Raw genomic sequence first — 20,137 nt, forward strand, 5'->3', positions numbered from 1 at the left:
ATTTCAAAGCTGTTAAAAGTTATAGACAATATCGTAGGAAATTACTGAATTTATAACCTACATTTCATTCTTGAAAAAAAAATCTTTACTTACACTATTTCGCTCAGTTTCATTTTCTGATTTTCTGTGATGATCGATTGAAGTAAAATTACTCCATTAATTTTAGGCAAAGGCTGCCATCTACGTCTATATTATTATAATTTAGCACAGCTAGCATTGCAATCTGAAATCTGTTCCTAATTGTCGCTAAATTTACTATGTTACGAGCAAAACATCCGCAGTTTTAAATCATTTTAGGAGAGAGTACACCCTCAATCAGTATTATGGTAAGAAATCATTATATTTTAGGTTTTGCCTGTTGTATTTGTAAGAAATTATACACGATTTTTGTTTTAGCGTTACGCCCCTACTGAGAATAAGATGGTCTCTGTGTGTGAACTGCAGCGCTGGCGCTGGCTCAGGTCTGTTGAACGTGAAGGATGACGACGTACATGTAGTTACATGAAGCACTTCTTTACATTTGACTTTTTAATTCCTCCAATGCTTAATCTGATATCATCCCTAATATTCGAAATCTTAAATCTAATGAGAAAGTGTACCAAAAATATCCTCAATATTAAGGCAAAAACAATGCCAGGGCCCAGGCCATATCCAATTTATCATCATTTTTACATTGCAAAAACAAAGGTTCCCCAGTTTGTGCACTCATTCATTTTCAGCAATTTGCAAATTTTTATGTGAAAGATAGCATTATGAGGCTTGTGAATAAATTGAGACATTTTCCAATAGCATTTTACTTGTTTTTTCATGAATAGATAGTCTATGTACATGTACTCCATGCTATGTCAGCATCATTTTCTACTATTTTAGGAGATTAGATCTATCTTCTAAATTCTTTCATCTCTTTCTCATGCTCTCAACCCAGCTTCAGTTTATGCTCCTATTCAGCCGACAAGGCAAGCTGCGTTTGCAGAAATGGTACACACCACATCTAGAAAAGCAAAAGAAAAAGATAACAAGGGAACTCATCGCAACAGTACTAACGAGAAAACCCAAAATGTGCAATTTCTTGGAGTGGAGAGATTATAAAATTGTGTACAAGAGGTAAGTACTCATTAGATATTGAAGGGCGATCCAACCCTTGCAAAAATTTCAATTGTATGAAAGCAGAAAAATTAGAGAAACAGAATGGCAAAAGTTCAAAATGTATCGGACAAACGATAAGGAAGTTGTGAATGTTTGAAATATCAGATCATTAAGTCTATGGGAATCTCACATTGACAGTTTAGTTGGTGGATTATGACGTAGCTTCGTATAACTTACGTTTGTCGTGTACAAAAATATCACTAGTTTATGTTTTTTTTCTCCCTTGGGGCACTACTCCAAAGTTATCATGGATAGAAAATTATTGAAGAGAATAGACGCTCCTGAGAAATATTTTTTGTAAAAATCAAACATCACAACATCACAGGGACATTCCCAATTCAGCCAATTTGAACAGCGCGTACCTAATTTTATAGTGATTACAACTTTCAGAAAAGGTCATAAATTTCTCATTTTTTTATCTGATTTCATTCAAATTCACCAATTCTTGTTTCAGGTATGCCAGTCTTTATTTTTGCTGTGCCATTGAAGAGAATGACAATGAACTCTTGACACTGGAGATCATCCATAGATATGTGGAGCTTCTGGATAAATACTTTGGTAGTGTAAGTATCCTTTATATTTATAGTGCAGTCGAGGTGACAGTGATCAGCGGTGAGCAATATGGCATTCTCTAAAAGGGCTCTGTTCATTTTGAAAAAGAGGGATACATACAAAATAGCTGCAAGGATATTGGTCTTTTCTTTCAGCAAATTTAAGAAGAGCTCTCTTGAAGAAAACGAACCGTACAAACGATTTTCAGACAATGGAAATTCGGGAAGACAGTGGAAAAACGGAGATTCGTACTAACGCATCGTTCGTACGAACCTTTGTGACCGTAGCTTTAGCCTTCCCTTGCTCTCAATACCTTTAAAATATATATCTCAAAAACCACCTTCGGTTTTTCAACAACATAATTGTAAAGTGCATTTGAACATTTAGATGGAAAATGCGCTATATAAATACATTTTTATTATTTTTACTGTGCTGCAACTCCTGCAAGTTTCTACAGACATTTGTGTTCATAACTGTATATGTCCTTTGGCAAGACATTGATCTTCATTTGCCACACTCCACCCAGGTGAAGTAAATGGGGACCTGGTAGGAATATATTCCTTGAAACGCAGCGCGCGTGACAGCTGCACTGCTAAAGCCAGGGTAATTATGGTGCATTATTGTAGAGCGCTTAGAGACTTCTGATAAAGTAAGTGTTAGGCGCTATATAAGCAAATATAATTATTATTAACTATGTCCACTGATTGTGAAGAAAGAAGTAGTTTTCATCGCAATGCTTTGATCATTACAGGTTTGTGAGCTAGACATCATATTCAACTTTGAGAAGGCCTACTTCATGCTCGACGAGCTAATGCTAGGCGGAGAGATTCAGGAGACGAGTAAAAAGAACGTCCTCAAGGCGATACAAGCACAGGATCTATTGTCAGAGGTACGTCCACTATAGCATTTCTAATTTGCATATTTCCTCGCTCACTCTTTTCCTATGATTTTTCCTTTCTGGTCATAAGGATGCTGCTGAGGATATATCATTGTTTGGTTATAGTTTGTATTATTCATGCAACATCATCATTTTCTTTTTTTAAAGTTTTGATTCAGTGTAATATCACCATACGTGCAGCTGTAACCTTTGTTTCTGCTGAAAGCCAGAGGGGCCTTCTAACTCATATTAATTATTTCAAACCGAGTTAAAGCCCTTTTGGTTCTCATGTGATATACACATGAATACAAGGTAGTAGGTTGCTCATAATAATGGAGAGAATGGGGCATTTCTAAATGGTTGGTTACTGAATTTTTTTGTGATACTGTGTATGGCCTACCTTGATTTTATATCCCCACTGAAGGGATGTAATCATTTTAGAGTCCAGTGATAACTTTGTATTTTATAAAAGTTATAAAAAAGTAAATAATGCAGCCTTTACAGTTAGTTGCCAACCTTCCTATTTTAGAGGAATTATTCTTACTTTTTGGCCATCAAACTAATTTTATGGATCCATCATCCTAGATTTCTCTCTTTTGTCAAAACGTCTGTGTAAACAGTATGCAAAATGACTGTTCCTTATGTTTACTTTGAAAGGTTGGCAGGTTTGTTTTAGATTGTGTTCTGCTTCTCATGATAAAGACACAATCAATTGTCACACACAAATAATAAAATAAAAAACTAATGAAATAAAGAAAGAAAATATATATTATTTTTTTCATTGGGAATTGCCCAACAGTATCAGCATCCCCAAATGACTCCCGACGTTTTATTTTTGGCTAAATCTTCATTCAAATGGGTTTCATCCTGAGCTAATTAAAGGCTTCATTTGGGGTGAAGGTGCCGTCATCATTTCTAGCACTATCCTGTTAAAATGGGGCTTACATGTATTTCTGTCGCTTTGAAAATCATTTGAATATGTTTATTAGATCGTGGATTGAAGAAATATGGTAAACGTCTCACTCAGACTGTATGAGGACCCTTGATATGATTTCTCAACATATTTATTTTTTCTTCTAATATTATGAGGTCATGAGAGAAGTTAGCCAAAATAATGTACATGTATGCAAGTTTCTAAACAGATGGGATGATAACCACCTTGTGGTGTTACGAGTTAGACTGATAATGATGATGATGGTGATGGTGGTAGTGGTTGTGATGACGATAATGATGATGATGATGATGATGATGAAAATTGTGATCAATGTTAATGCTGATGGTGGTGATTTTGATGCTGACAGTAATAACGACGATGATGATTGTGGCGGTAGTGGTGGTGGTGATGATGATGGTTGTGATGATCATGATGATTATGGTGGTAATAAATTGATAGTGGTGATGATGATGGTACAATCATGGTAGTAGTAGTGGTGGTGTTAGTGATGGTAATAGTATGGTAATAATGGTGATTAGCAGTTCTTGATCATCATTAAGATGGTTTGATGTTCTTCTGTGCTTGGGGTAATCATATTTGTCAACAACAAAAGGAAACAGAAATAAAAGTAAGAAGGAAGAGACCTCGCACCAAAACTTTGTATAATGATAAATTTCATGGTATGTACATGAACATTATCTACATCTATGCAACTTGAAGGCTGGTGAAACTTATGAAAAGGAATTATGATTACATTAACATGATTTAGTCACATAAAATAAGATTTAAAAATGTAAATTAACTTTTGAAAGAAGTAATATGTTTTGTTGTACTAAGGTTGGGTATCGAGTGTAGAAGGAGCATGTGGTGACTGTTCTTTGCTGCAGTTCATCTTATTTACTGTGTGAAAGATATCTTCATCTCCCGTGAAACTTCTTAGTAGCTGAGAAATTTCTTGGTGAAATTATGCTGCAATGTGCAATGGATTAAGTTTCCAAATTTCTTTATACCACAGCTGGAACTAAGAGGAAAAACCGACATTATCATAACAGATGATCAATTGAACCAGGTACCGAGACATTTCCGAGATTTATATCATGTTCCCTTTTCGTCTTTAGCCGGCAGCTTCTCAAAGGGTATCACTTTAAAAATCTGTGAGACTATGCTTTCTCGGTGTGCTTTACTAACAAACAAATTTCCTTTAGTGTGCTTAGGAGTGAGAAAACACACACTCTCCCTTTCAAGCTTTGCACCGTCAAGACTTTAGCGCCGGATCCCAGCTTCCTTGCCCCGACGTCATGGGGCTCGCAGGCAGCAGTAGTTTTGACTATGTTGGTAGCCAGAAGAAAGGAGAAATTCACTTTGTAGTACCAGGGGGGTGTTTCACAAAGATCCTAAGTCGAACTTATCTCTAAGTTGGACTTCAAAATTATGGATAGCCATTTGTAGCCTTAAAATAAAATAAATTCAAAAGCGAAAATTGAAGTATTTTAGACTTTTTATGAATTTCAGATCCAGAACATCAAATCCCTATGCTAAAAAAAAAAAATGAATGATTTGAATAAACATTTCTTTTAAAATAACTTTTACAAAATATTTTCAAAGATGCTAACAGTTTTCCATAATTGTTAAGTCCAACTTAAAGATAAGTTCAACTCAGGATCTTGTGAAACACCCCCCTGGGCGGTCCACAAACAGAAGTTCAAACACGTATTGGAACGAGGAAGGAGTATGAAATTGATGTATGAAAACTCGAGAAGCAAACAGCCCCTTGTTGCCAGGCTCTAGAGCTTGCTTCGGGTTTCGAGGTTCTTAGATTCACTACGGTGCAATCTAACCCGTATATTTTGAAGCATTTTCACTCAAATTTGAGAACTAATATTTTAGAAACGATTTGGGTATCATTGAATACTAACCTGGTGCTGATTTTCAAACCTACATGCATTAAAAATTCAAACCTACATGCATTAAAAATTGAAACCTGTCGCTGATCTTCAAAAACATGTTCAATTCAAATTCAATCCTGTTGCAGAGGTGCCAACCAGTAATGATTTAATTTTATTTAGTACAATAATAAAAGTGGAATACGATAAATTTTTTTTTAATATGTTTTTTTAATACCCATAAAAACCATGGAATCGCATTCAAACATGAGAAAGTAAACCCCCGCAGCCCCACCAAAAACTTTGCTTTACAATTTTCTTTAAAGTTTTTAATGAAAGAGCAAACATTTTACTTGACTGTACGTACCAGTATCACATTTTTCTGAAATTTTACTGGCCCGGGGCAAACCGGCCATTGGTAGTGTCGAGTTTTCTTGAAAATCTGATTTTTCTCTCCAAAATCTGATTTTTTAGGATACTCAGTCTGTTTTTTGTGTCAAGAGGTTGGCATCTCTGCTGTTGCTGCTAAGCTAAACTCTGGTGGATCACCCTGATTGTATATTGTACTTGTAGTTTAAGAAATTGATAAAGATATATTGACTGCTATGAGAGGCATGGCTGTTTCTATAGGCTCAAGGGGAAGTTACATCCTGCTATGACTCCTCTAATAGATTCAAAGTCTGATGCTTTGCTGAACCTGCAACTCGATACAGCTACAAGGTGCATACCTGTACATGATGAAGAGCTCTGCTAAATTTCAACCCAGACACTTCTACACATGTAAAGACTTACCGTAATTAACGGTGTATTAACCGCACCTTTTTGCCGCCGAAAAAAATTAAAAGTCAGGGGTGCGGCTTATACACGGTACACCAATTTTTTTTTTTATGTTTTGATTTATGCCCCTACACCTGGTGCTATGTCTGGCAATGTCTCCCAGCTCGGTAATCGGTGTGTTGACTCACCACTCAGAAACTTGAACAACACTCAAATTTGTCTGTCTTCTTGGTTTGAAAGTAATCTTCCTGATAGATCTCAATATGTAGTTTATAATAATAATTCCTCCAATTTTTCTTCTATTACATGGTGTACCACAAGGTTCTATCCTTGGTCCCCTACTGTTTTTTAATTTACATCAATGATCTTACACACACAGGGCGAAAAAGAGGGGTGCTGTTAATACACGAGGGCGGTTTATACAACGTTAATTACGGTATTCATTGCCACACTTTAGGAAAATGAAAAAATGCTGCAAACTGCTACTTTTTTTTGGGGGGGGGGGGGAATGTAACCATCACCCTCATTTCTGGTTGTGTGAATTTCTAGGAATGGCAGATTGTATGCCTCTTCCCTGTTCTCCATCAAAGTTGCATTATAAGGCATATTCAGCGGTATCTTCAGGAGACTTGGTTGTTTAATAGAATGTACATGTACAGTGTAGTCTTTAGTTTTTAACAGAAGAGAGAATAAATGTTGTAGTGCAAGGTTGGGTTACATTTATGATTATCTAAATCAAAGATATCTATCTTTAACGGTCAATTCTGGCAAATGTCGATTAACGTGAGTTTTGATTGGTCTAATGAATGTATTGAGTAATTCATGTACATCATCTGTAGAAATGTACATGTATATTGGTCGAGATACAACATACATGTATATTGTCAAGATACAACATATATTGTCAAGATACAACATACTGTACATGTATATGTATATTGTCAAGATACAACATACATATGTCTATTGTCTCACACATTAATCATTACATCAAAGAGTTCAAAAGTTGATTGCCCCTCTACAGCATGGATAAGACCAAATATCCAACCTTTTTTCATTATAACCTTACGTTTATTCTCTATTTGTTATTCTTTGTAATATGTACATGTGTGGGACACATACTGAATGAATATATTGGACTCCACCCACATGTAAATGGGTCCCTGGTATGCTCGAGTGCTGCATATTTGGCCACTCGGATATGAGGGGTAATGATGCTGGAGTACCAGGGGGGTGTTTCACAAAGATCCTAAGTTGAGCTTATCTGGTATTTGGACTTAACAATTATGGAAAGCCGTTGACATCTATGAAAATATTTTGTAAAAGTTATTTTAGAAGGCAAAAAATGTTGATTCAAATCATTCATATTTTCTATTATCAAGGAGATTTCATGTTCTTGATGTGGAATTTATAAAAAGTTTAAAATTTTTGCTTTTGAATACATTCTATTTAAAGGCTACAAATGGCTCTCCATAAATTTTAAGTCCAACTTAAAGTTAAGTTTGACCTATATATTACATATAAGAAGCCACCATTATTATTATTACTTGCTTCATCCGGTTATTTTTTGAACCCGTAGCACATGGGAGTCAGGCCGACATGCCATTCTAAGTTTTCCTCTCATTTTAGATTACAGTGAACCAAGTCACTTTCTTTTTAAATTACAGGGGGAAAATATATGTATGTTTATCCGATTAAAGGGCAATCCAACCCTTGTAATAAGTTGATTTTTATGAAAGCAGAAAAATAACAGAAAAAGAATGGCATATGTTTGAAATGAATCGGACCAATAGTAAGGAAGTTATGAATGTTTGAAATATGAGATCACTAAGTCTATGCGAATCTCAAATTGGTAGTTCGGTCAGTGGATTGTGACGTAGGACGTGGATAACTCTCCCATTGCCGTGTACAAAAATATTAATTTCTGTTTCTCTCGTAAGTTCCTTTTCCCTTGGGGGAACCATTCAAAATATTTGATAGATAGCATGTTATTATACCTGTAGCTCCTCTCAAAAAGTAAAGACCCTCCTGAGCATCAAAATTTTGCAGAAAAAAATAAAATATTTTTACTTTCATTTTATATGTTTTAACAGAAGGGAAATTAGTCCGGCACTACATCACATTGATATAACCGCTTCAGCCAATTTGAAGTGCCCTTAAGTATAGTGATTACAACTTAATATGTATATGTAGTCGGATTTAGTTGAAATTTTCATCACTTTGCTACTCTGATTTTTCTGCTTTCTTTTTATAGAGTAGTTGTCTATTTGGGTTGGATTGCCTTTTAAACATGCATCAAAGCTTCCACCAATCGTGCTAACTCATGAAATAACACAATTTTTATCTCCATCTCTTTTGCAACAATGTGCGTAGCCTGATTTTTATGAAGTTAACTGATCCTTGGAGCAAATGCCTTCTCAAGTAACCAGCAAAGTAAGGAAATGAGTGGATACCATGTATATATCACCCCTTATACTCATCCTCTCCATTTAAAATATCTACATGTACATGTAGTCAGAACTATGGGGAAAGCCCCTTTGAGGAAAGCCCCTTTCTTACTGTCATCACTTGGAAAGAATTCCTGGGGACCCTTTATGGTTTTCAGAATGCATACATGTACATGTACCTTCTGTACTGGCATGTCCTTTGGCGGAGACAATAATAATAATTCAGGGAAAAAAATACACGGGGGGGCTCGGAGCGAAGTAGCCCCCAAAATGCCAAAAAAAGCCCCGAAAGTCATAAAAAAGCCCCCCAAAATTGCATAGAGTTCAATGCAAAACAAAATAAAGAGTGTTATTTTCATGCAAGCAAGCTTGAAAAGTAGCCCCCCTATTTTTAAAATATTTTTTTTCCCTTGGCGGAGTTCTGGAGACCCTTTTCTTTAGATTTCTTTCGCCATTTTGATGCAGCAAGAAAGGGGCTTAATCTTTAATAAATACATACAAAATATTTTTGTGTTGCCGTATCATTCATACAAATCTTCCATTGTCTTTTTGTCTATCATTGTTTTGAAATACATCAAGTACATCTGAAGGTGTGTCCTTTCTCATTCAAAGATCAATACATGATTTTTTTTTTCTGTTCTTAGCTGATTTGAATATCTAAATGAAGCAAGATGATGATTAATACTCACCCATTCAACTCCTGTACTGTGGAATAATGGCATCTGAATAAAGGCTTTTTCAGATATGGCGTTAAATTGCCGCAAAAAAGCAGCGTTTTTTAATAGTGTAAAATGAAAGGCAACTGCGCCCAACAAAGAAATTACACTTGTGCTTATTCACTGAGCTCTAAGTTATAATATCGAGAAATGTGTTTGCATATTACACGTTACGTCATTAAAAAAAAAAAAATCTGCTCCTGTTTTGCCGCATCTTATATCTTATCTGAACGAGCCTTAACCATTTTGGAAGTATATTTGAATTTTAACTGTCTTACATCTATCTGCATGTAGCTGTCACAAATGTATTACAAAAAACGATAATCATCTAAGGGAATACAATATCAAGCAATGACACTGTATTCATTGCATAATAGTAACCAGTATCTATTTAATAAATGAATAATTACAAAATAGAACTCCTTTGCTTCCCATAATATTCAGAATTAATATATACAAGTACATCTTTAACTAACATTTAATTTCAACTTCGATCCTAATTTTTACCCACTGGTTTTCTGAGCACTATTAAAAGTTTAAAACTAAAGCAAAGTACTAATATTTCTTTTAAATATACTAGCTTACACCTGTTAAGCCTTTCTGTTAGATGGTTCTGAATGATTATTAAAATTTGCGCAAAAGCTATGAAAAGAATTGTATGAATGTTGAAAGAAATTAATTCACCTCTATTGTACTTAATCATCATTTAATTGTCGTTCGTAAGAAGTTAAAGATAAACTTGAGTTCTGGTAAAAAAAGAAAATGAATTCTCACAGAATCTAAAGAAACTTACACTGAATGTTCAAGATTACAAATAAATGTCATGTGCCAAACAATTTTGGAAGAAAATGTATCCTGGCTGAGTAATGAGCATAGAAAGATAAGGAAATCAGGGTAGTACTAGCCCTGACACCGTGTGTGTTGTCCCATATACATCTTTCTGTGTAAGTGATTGTAACTTTACCAAGACTCTGCCAAATTCATGATGATTTTGATGACTCCAGAACCTTGCATTACACACCATTACTTACATGCTATGATCAACTTTTCTGATCGATTCCACACCTTTTCTTTCACAATGCAATCGCATTACCAGAACTCAAGTTTATCTTTAAGTGACATTACAGTGTACATCATTGTAGAGATACACATTTAATCTCTCATTTGTAATCACAGTGACACTATACATACATGTATCATCTGTTTGGAGCCAGAAGGCATTAACTCTGTGTAAAATGATATGAATTATGGCCCTTCTGGCTCCAAACATAATAAACTGTATGTTGCAAAATAAAATGATTCTCACCTAGTGCCCTTATCAAAATTTATCTTATTTATAACCAAGGTGCAAAAAGATAAACGAAAAGAGGTTAATATCAGCAGTTTCCAAGGCCTTGGGGAAACGAATATTGTTTGTCACACAACCTGAGTGAAACTGTCATAGTGGAAGATTTACATGTACTTGCCTAAACATTGTACACTTTTTATGTATGAGTAACATCTAAAGGATTGACTTGAGCAATGAGTGATTTTGTAGCAGTGGAAATTTCTTTAAGAGATTTTGTACAAAAAAAAGGAAAAGTATATTACCGGTATGTACAAGTAAACATGCAATAAAATGTTCACAAGTGTATTTCAATTTTCAATACTTCAATTTCAAGTGGGGTAGCTCATGCAACTTAAAAATACCTGGTAGTGTCACTACTAACATTTACACTGGGGCAAACCAAAATGGTTTCTTGCAAAAGTATTTTCAGGCAACTAACTACATTTGTACATGGTATAAAGCACTGCTCTGAATTTATGTAAAAGAGCATCTTCCTCCTTTCTTGTGTATATTTTTGAGAATATTTAATGCTTTGCTCTGATACTTTTTTCTTGTTAACAACATCATATCTATGTGTGTTTTTGCTGTATCACTGGTGGGAATAGCAACTAACAACTTGACAGCAATATTGCTCTTTATTTCAAACATTTAGCTCAAAGCAAATTTTCTTTGCTTTCTCCTGCAGTGGCTTAAATGTGGTTCTAACTTTGTCAATATTCTCCAGTTATCTCCTAAATAGTTTTGATTCAGCAGTGTGTGCTAACCATCTTCCATATATTCATTCCATACTTTCTATTCTAATGTACATGTACGTGTATCTTGTAAGAAAGAACATGTACTCTTGATGTTTTGGACTGTATCATTTGACATTTTGATAATTAAATATGAATTCAATAGCTTAGCTGTATAGAATTATATATGGTTTTCGGCTTTATGTTCTCATATATGTAATGAATTGTTAGTTTGCTAGATAGCATTAGGATTGTTAAATCAGACTTGAACCATTCTTGATTTTTAGCTTTTCATTACCATTTTCAAAGAAAAAAAGTTATTTTCTACTGAGGGCTAGAATGGCATTAGCTCTATGTGAAAGAATATGTCAAACACGTAATGTCTACCATATTCCATCCGATGTGATCTCACCTCATCCATGTCCTCATCCTCCTGTAAGATGCATTCTTTTCATCTTGAGAGAGACTGCTACCAGTATCATTCTCCTCCAAGGAATTATCCTTCTCCTAGGAATCATATTTCTCTTTGAGTTTCCATCATGGTAGCAGCCATTTACCCATACTTTGTCTTGTCTTGTGCCTCTCTGTCGTTCCTCATACATGTACCTGTTAAAACTTGAAAGGGCAGTATTGTTATCAAATTGAACCCGATACTGGTAGGCTTTTGTGAAAATCAGAGGGACTAAAAAGTTAGTCTAAGGTTTAAGATTTCCTTTGTTAATTAACATGATTTTAGATCCAGGATCAGGTTTAACAGAATTGGTAGAATACAAACCAAAACATCTTGCTAGCCATGATTCTATCAATCATTGAGCAATTGATTCCCACCCACTCTCCTAAACTCAATATCTTCTCTTGATTTCTTCTCATGTACAACAGAGTTACAACTACACTCTTCACTTTTGCAATGGTTCCTTTATCCCCAAGGGTTGGGGATTTTTTTCATACAAAAAAAGTGAGATAAATCTATATAAATCTTTCATTTTCAAAGGAAAATCATGATGGAAATCATAGGGTTAGCATAGATTTTCATCAATCAGATCCATTTGCATATCCTCCTTTAACTTAGATGTTTCTAAATCCTTTAATGCTTTCTCCTTGTGACTTCCTAACACTGCTGCTGTACCACAGACCGCTGTAGAAAGCTCCTCTTATAGTTTCATTAACAAGACACCACCTGTTGTTTTCTTCCCCCACCTCTCTAATGATTTCTCCTTTCCTCCTAATCTTTACCTCAATTTGTGTATTTCGAAGTAGTCGGTTCACCTCAAAACCCCTCTTGTCATTCCGTTTGAACGACAATACCCTTCATTTTCTATTCTGTGTCATTCTGTAAACAGTAAAGTCCCCCCCCCCATCTCCTTTGAAACTGTGAAAGTGTGAGCTTCGTCCCCCTTCCCTCACCCTGTTCCATTATGCTTGACACATAAGTTTGGCTTTCCGTCCAAGTGACAACACTCCATTAAGTTTTTTGTGGCTGCCTGTTAAAATTAAATGCTCTTTCCCTCCCACTCTTACTGACTCTTACAAAATTTATAGTATCCTGGCCCATGATATATGCATGTATTTAGGTAGAAAAGCCCACCCCCCCCCAAAAAAAATGTTACTTCCTTTCTTCTAATACTCTATCAAGTTAACGCACTTTGTTCCCACCCCTATGCGTATACATGTAGGTAAAATTGTAGCCCCCCCCCCCCTCCCCAAACCCAACCCAACTTGACCCTCTCCCACCCAACCTCACCCTGTCCCCCTTGCTTGACCCACTTGTGATTCCACTCTCCCTCTTTTTTTTGTCTCCTTGTCTCTCTCAAGCAAGTAAAAACTTTCCCTTTAAATAGTTAAAACACTTTGTCCCCACTCTCTATGCGAATACATATAATTGTAGCCCTCCACCCAACCTGGCCTGACCCCCTCCAACCCAGCCACACCCAACTGTTCTCCATGCTTGACCTTCCTGTGATTCCATGTGATTGACAATCTCCCTCCTTGTCTCCTTGTCTCTCTCTTGCATGTAAAAAATTCCCCTTACAACACTTTGTCCCCACCCTTTATGCATAAAGGAATAATTGTAGTCCCCCCCCCTCCCCCAGCAACTCAGCCTGACCCTTCCCCCATCCAACCCAGCCTGACCCTCCCCCTCCCATTGCCTCCAACCCCCGCTTGCATGACCCTCTCGTGATTCCATGTGACTGACACTCTCCCTCTTGTTTTTCTGTCTCCTTGTCTGTCTCTGTAGGAGTTGGAGGCGACCCGCAATGCCTTGGAAGAAATGGGTTTTCTGTAGCTCCTTACTCGACCTTCAACCTCCTCCTCCTCCCCCTTCTCCTTCTCAACCCGCTTACTCCGCTAGCTGTACAATGTAGTCATACCTGGATAGAAAGTCCGCCCAAGGGAGAATCAAAGCAGTTTTTAAGTTTAGAGGTCTTTGTATACAGGTTCTTGTGGTACATGTAGAACCAGTGCTTTAACGACCAAATGCTGGTGCTGTAGACAATTAAAATGCATGTAAGCTAAGTTCTAAGTTACAATTCATCGGCTACCCTCAAGAAGGCCCTTGCTGGTGTTGACAATACATACATATTGCCCTTACGGCCTTCTTGCGGACAGTCAACGCATTGCCTGTCTACAGTGTATGTCAATATGAAAATGCTGTACAGGAAAGATGTAAAAAGAGGGAATTGTGACAAAATGATTGCAATTTTCATCAATGTGCTCAGTGTTGGTGCTAATTAATGCATGAATGTCAACTGCCCCTCTTCTCCACTCTACCATGTGCCACTGACATTAACTAAAAACAATTCTTTTCAAATCTTTCATGTTACTTCTTCATCATGATTTTTTTTATGGATAATTCTTCAAAGCATCTGTTTGGAGCCAGAAGGGCGTTATTAACTCATATACAGTCAAACCTGCTTTAGTGACCACCTGTCTTGAAAGACCACGTTTTTTGTTTCCCTTGAAAATGGTTTCTCATTGAAACATGTACTAAAGGAACCTGTCTACAAAGACCAATTTTTGTGTTTCCCTTGGGCGGTCGCTATAGACAGATCTGACTGTAATTTTACACAGAGTTAACACCCTTCTGGCTCCAAACAGACAAACCATGAAAAATGTATAGGAGTGGATAAATCATATCAGCGTTGTGCTCTTCAAAATATATTCAATTCTCAAGATCTAATAGACTGTCATTATGACTTTACAAATACATCAAACACCAATCAGCTAGCTAGACTTGAGCTAGGTGTACACACTATGAATATGACTGACAAAGAAAGCGGACAAAATATACATTTCCTCAGGTACACAAAGGAACATCCCTTCACTGCTATTATGTAAAAATATGTAGAACAGGTGTCACATGCATATTCACCTTTTTACATAATAGCAGTGAAGGGATGTTCCTTTGTCTACCTGAGGAAATGTATATTTTGTCCGCTTTCTTTGTCAGTCATATTCATAGTGACAGACATGTAGAAGATGATAGATAAGAAGAATGCTAATTGTCAAATTACAGTAATATTTCAACAGATCTATGATTTAGTCTTTCATTACGTGTAAGCAGCAACTAAATGTCATTGTCACAGGTGAAAATATTGGAGTGAATATTGATGTTTCAGCTTAAAGATTAATTATCAAATTTTAAATCATATTTGTATCGCACATTATATCAAATATATCATATTTATTTTATAATTATCAACTAGAAATGATTGCGTATGATTACATGTATGGTGCAAAAAGTGTTAATCATGTAAAGATGTATTTTACTATTGATAGAAAGAGACATTAGTTTCTCTATTTGTTTTGTTTTGTTTATGTTATTAATAGTGATTTAGTTAAAGGTCTTTCATTACCTTGTGTAGCTTCTATGATAAAAAAAAAAAAAAAAATGGCAGCAATATATATTACAAGAGCAAGGGATTGTAAAGTGTGTTTCTCACCTTTCAACCATGCAAATAAAAATCCATAAGTTGCAAAGGTGAGCTTTTATGGAGATTTGAAACTATTTGGTTTGTATGAATAGGAGAGAAAGGAAATATTGGGTGCGATAGTCCCTTACAAACCATTTTTTTTGTGTGTGTTAACTCACATTGCCTTATGTGTAGGCAAACATTTAAGTTGTTGATGATTGTAATCATTGTAAATGTCTGCATTTTTTGTAAATTTTTGCAAATCTTTCACAAGTATGCAGTTGAACTCCATTATGATGTCTTTAGCCTTCATCATATTTTGTGTTGGTACTAGTTACTAGAACTACGCCTTTCCAGCAAATTACCGAGATCTTCACTTTGGATATAGGGAATATGTAACTAAAGAAGTGGTGTTAAGTTTTATGGTAGGCATACAATGCTTTAATTTGCCTTGAGTATGACCAAAGAAATAATTATGATGCAAGGTAAACTATTCTTTAGTATAGTCTGTTCAGAGTCATAAGGGCATTAATTCTGTGTTAAAATAAAGGGTTAATGCCCTTTTGGCTCTAAACAGATGTTGTGATGTATAAATCATATCATTCCTGCCTTGCAGTACTACTTCCTAGCCAGATTTGATGTTATTGTAGTGAAATTGGTGAATGTAATCTATGGTTGTTTTTCACTTGTATTAAATGGTATCGTAGAATACCTTCAAAGGGTAATTTTTTTTCTTTTTACCCAAATTATGTACTATTTGTAGGCACTACATAATTTGTAGAGTGTATGCCCACAGCTGTAAAGACTTTATGAACACACAGTGGTATGACTGGGCACCACCTGAAGTCTCTAAAAAACAAAACACCAGAAACACAAAAAATTAAGGGGAAAATAGAATTTGGATAAGGAAGCTTTTTATGCTCCTGAGTACAGTGTTTTGTCAGGAATTTGTTTAAATTTACACTCTCCAATCCAGGGTAAACATGCTTATGATGCTTTCTACAATAATGTCTTGAGGGTAACATGTATGTTCAGGTACTTTGCTCCATTGTTAGACATATGTTTGTCAGTTCATTCAATCAAGATTAAATTGTTGAAAATGTACTATTTCAAAAATGTTATGGGTGACAGAAGTGTTAACATTGGCGTTTTAATTTGACCAATTCATGCTATTCAAAAGATCTGTGCCTTCATTTCAACATTATTTACTGCCTTATCATTAAAATATATTGGCACTAAATGTATTTTGGATGCTTTGGTACAGTGTACATTGATTGAGATTCTTCCACCCTCCCAGGGCTTGTCTTCGAAGATGAAAATGAAGATGATGATTATGATTGATGATGCAAAATGATGGTGGCGATGAGGATGATGATGGAGGTGATGATGGTGATGGAGGTGCTGATGGTGATGAAGGTGATGATGATGACAATGGTGATGGTGATGGTGATGGTGATGGTGATGGCGATGATAATGGTGATGGTGATGGTAATAATGGTGTTGATGATGAATGATGGTGATGATAATGGTGATGGTGGTGATGATGGTGACAATGGTGATGGTGATGAAGATAACGATGAGGGGATGATAATAATGGTGATGATGATGGGTGGTGATGACAATGATGGTGATGATGGTGTTCACGATGATGATGGTGACGATGATGATGAGAGGATGATAATAATGGTAATGATGTGATAATAGTGATGCTGGTAGTGATGATTGTGGAGACGAGATACTGGTAATGATTATAATTTTGTCCATATTATTGGTTTTGATGAATTGATGTTCATGATATAAGAGATGATGATGGACATACCGGTAACGCTGGTTACCTTGACGATAGTATGTTGATGTCATAGTAATAAACAAATGTTGATGGTAGAAATATGGATTGGTACATGGGTAAGTAATGAAAGTGGTGATCAATTTATCATGCTATTAAGTGCTTTTAGTGCATTAAGTGCATTTTGTATCTACAGTATGTAATACAAATTTTTATGCATTGATTCATTAATTTTCTGTAAAAAAAAGGGTGCAGCTTTTTAAATTCAATACACATTCTAATCGTTCATTCGTGCTCGAATCAAACAGTCATGGGCCTAATCAGGAAACATCGTTAAGGGAATCTTTATCACAATCTTGTATATTTTCTTCAATTAAACAGGCTTCATTAATGGTATGAAAACAATAAACATGTACATTGTGTAAGTGTGCAGTGAAGCTGTTTTGGTTTGCTGAAAGCTATTTTTGATTCTATTCTTAAAAGGTACTTTTTAATTCTAGTTAACACCCTTCTTACTTAATGCATCTAATAATAAATGACATCTATTTTGATTTGTTTAGATTTTCTTTTATAATTACATGTAGCATGTATTATTTTTTTCTTCACTTTTATTTTATTCCGTTCCTTTCTCTGTGTAGCGTGTGTATGATCCAAATGTAAGTTCAAGTAGAAAATTCCTTTTTTTAATTTCCTGCTTTCTTCTTTGATATAAATTTAGAAACCTTCTATTCAATTGCTTCTTACTTTTTTTTTTTTTTTTTTTATATCTGAGTGATTGGTATGTGTGGGTTCCTGGTTATTTTCACCATTTTTTTCTGAGCAGATTCTCCATTCTGGGACCTCTTGCATAAAAAGTTTTTGTTAAATACAACTCTGAAATTGATAGATCTTGATAGTGCTGTAGCTATGCAGATAGGGGTAGGGGGGGGGGAGGGGCTACATGCTCTCTAATTGCATTACATATAAAAATAAAGGGAAAGAGAGAGAGAGAGAGAGATCGACAAAGAAGGGATATATGACTGGGGGTTATAAAACCCGTCTTACATCCCCCATTCATCAACTTTATACACCTTGTATGGTGCCCCCTCCCCCTCCCAGTAAGTACCTTTTCAGTGCTACACTGGTGCTTTAAATATGTGATACTGATTGGTTGAAACTATTTTAAAGTTAATCTGCATTATTAAGTTAAATCTAAACAGTTTGTGCAAGATGCCCCTGGTCTATCAATTTTTCTTCTCCTTTGGAAAACTAGTATGTCTCTGTTTTTCTTTTTTTAAATTCTTGTACTGAGGAAAGAAAAGCAATGAATGTATAGTTATTTGTTCCAAAAGGATCTGATTTTCAATTAAATGTATTATATTCATTTCAAGGGTGGGCGTTTTGCCTTGAAATTCAACAGATTATTGAGCATCAAGTCCCAGCAGACCATGATTAACAAACAATTATTTGTTTTAATTTATAAGACCCTTGACGAGTAGTAGCTACTCTCTAAGAAATGTCTAAATTACTATTTTTAACAGTATATATATGCCTTTTATGGGATGGTGTGGGCACTAAAAACATACATATGACATTGTCTTGTATATGACAAATATATATTCCCCTGTATAATATGTATATATATGAAATTTACTAATCCCCCCAACTTTCTGTACTCATTAGATTGCCTTTCAAATGGAAATTCATATCTCTGCTAAGACTTATATCCGCCTTTTTCTATCATTATCCAAATGAAAAACGTAGGCAAAATTTCTACACTATAACCCTATCTCTACAATTTCATTCTCCTTTGTGGACTTAAAATGGGATTCAACGAAATATGGTAGCTTTATTGATATTTTGAAGTCTATTACGGCTTTGTGTGGGTATGCATGCAGGTTTATATTGTATTTATATTTGAATGTAAATGTACATATAGGAATTTATTCAAGAGGCAACACAATCGCTTGCTTCAACGTTTGATGATAATATAAAGAAATGTCTATTTAATATCTCAGAATGCTTCCTACATGTATGTTAATGATCAGCATGTTTCAAAGGGAGTTCAGATTTTTAAAACCAAACCAGACACGTTTTCCTATGCATCCTTCAATTATATTTTATTATGTTGTGTCTGCAGACTCGGCATCCGATTCACTCTTTTGGGAAGTGCATGTGGGCTACCAAATACTAGTTATTACTAATGCAGGAGAAGGAGAAGAAGAAGAAGAAGAAGTAGAATAATGAGAGGTAGAAATAGAAGAAGAAGGAAAATAAGAAGAAGAATTTAGAAAAAGAGCAGAAAGAAACAATGATTATAACTTTTGCTGCTACTTACTACTACTGCAACTACTAAATTACGACAACAGGAACAACAAGTACTACTATGTTCTTATTTAAATTTCCTTTTCTTTTCTTCCCTTTTTCCTTCACAGGAGACGGAGGTTAACAAGAGTGTTCTGGAGGAGCTTGGTCTTACATAGATGACTCGTCAACTAATTATCAACATTTCCAAGTCTAATTGCAGTAGTGGACCCCGGGGGGCCATGGAGAGCACCCCCTCCCCCCCCCCCCCCCCCCCCTCCTCGGCAAAACCTTTATAAGGTATAGGCCTATCGGGTTTTTATAATGCCCCTTAAATGTAAATATGCCCCCTAAAATGTGCTGAATTTTCATATTTAGCTTCCAAAGACTGTTTCTGTGCACTCACTGTCCTCCTCATTCTTGCCTCCCTGTGAAACAATCTTTGAGATACTTGGCCTAGTTCACACTTCAAAACAATAATGGGGCAAAAAATAATGACACAGTGCACTAGCTGCAGGGGGCCCTTGATATGTGTTCATACTTTTTGTTTCACCCACACTTCCCATTCATTTACACATCATTTAATTTCTATTTTGCTGTGACGTTCAATATTGTAAGGTGGTTTACTTTGTCATGTCTGAACACAAGTTAAACAGCGCCATCTTGTGGAAAAGTATGCACATTTAGTTTCAGAGATCATCATACCAAGTTAAATCTCTGTGATCATACTGTTGTGTGAGATGTAATTCATAGGGGCAGCTTTCAGC

General features: G+C 35.6%; 1 protein-coding gene across 4 annotated transcripts; it reads left to right on the forward strand.

Moving 5' to 3' along the window:
* Positions 1 to 206: 206 nt before the first annotated feature.
* On the forward strand, positions 207 to 19,628 carry LOC587361 (AP-1 complex subunit sigma-2). 4 transcript variants are annotated; one of them, XM_030982012.1, is made up of 6 exons: positions 207 to 326; positions 926 to 1,104; positions 1,601 to 1,709; positions 2,450 to 2,587; positions 17,726 to 17,743; positions 19,502 to 19,628. In XM_030982012.1, the coding sequence occupies exons 1-6, from the start codon at positions 324 to 326 to the stop codon at positions 19,547 to 19,549; spliced, it is 495 nt and encodes a 164-aa protein (XP_030837872.1). In that variant the 5' UTR covers positions 207 to 323; the 3' UTR covers positions 19,550 to 19,628. The 4 variants fall into 4 exon arrangements, with proteins under 4 accessions (XP_030837872.1, XP_792185.3, XP_003729176.1 ...); XM_011667494.2 differs by lacking the exons at positions 17,726 to 17,743; positions 19,502 to 19,628 and adding exons at positions 8,543 to 8,602; positions 13,627 to 13,929 and having other exon boundaries at positions 212 to 326; XM_787092.5 differs by lacking the exon at positions 17,726 to 17,743 and having other exon boundaries at positions 208 to 326.
* Positions 19,629 to 20,137: the final 509 nt, after the last annotated feature.

Source organism: Strongylocentrotus purpuratus, unplaced genomic scaffold (assembly GCF_000002235.5).
Source record: "Strongylocentrotus purpuratus isolate Spur 01 unplaced genomic scaffold, Spur_5.0 spur5_scaffold_12, whole genome shotgun sequence".
Taxonomy (NCBI): Eukaryota; Metazoa; Echinodermata; class Echinoidea; order Camarodonta; family Strongylocentrotidae; genus Strongylocentrotus; species Strongylocentrotus purpuratus.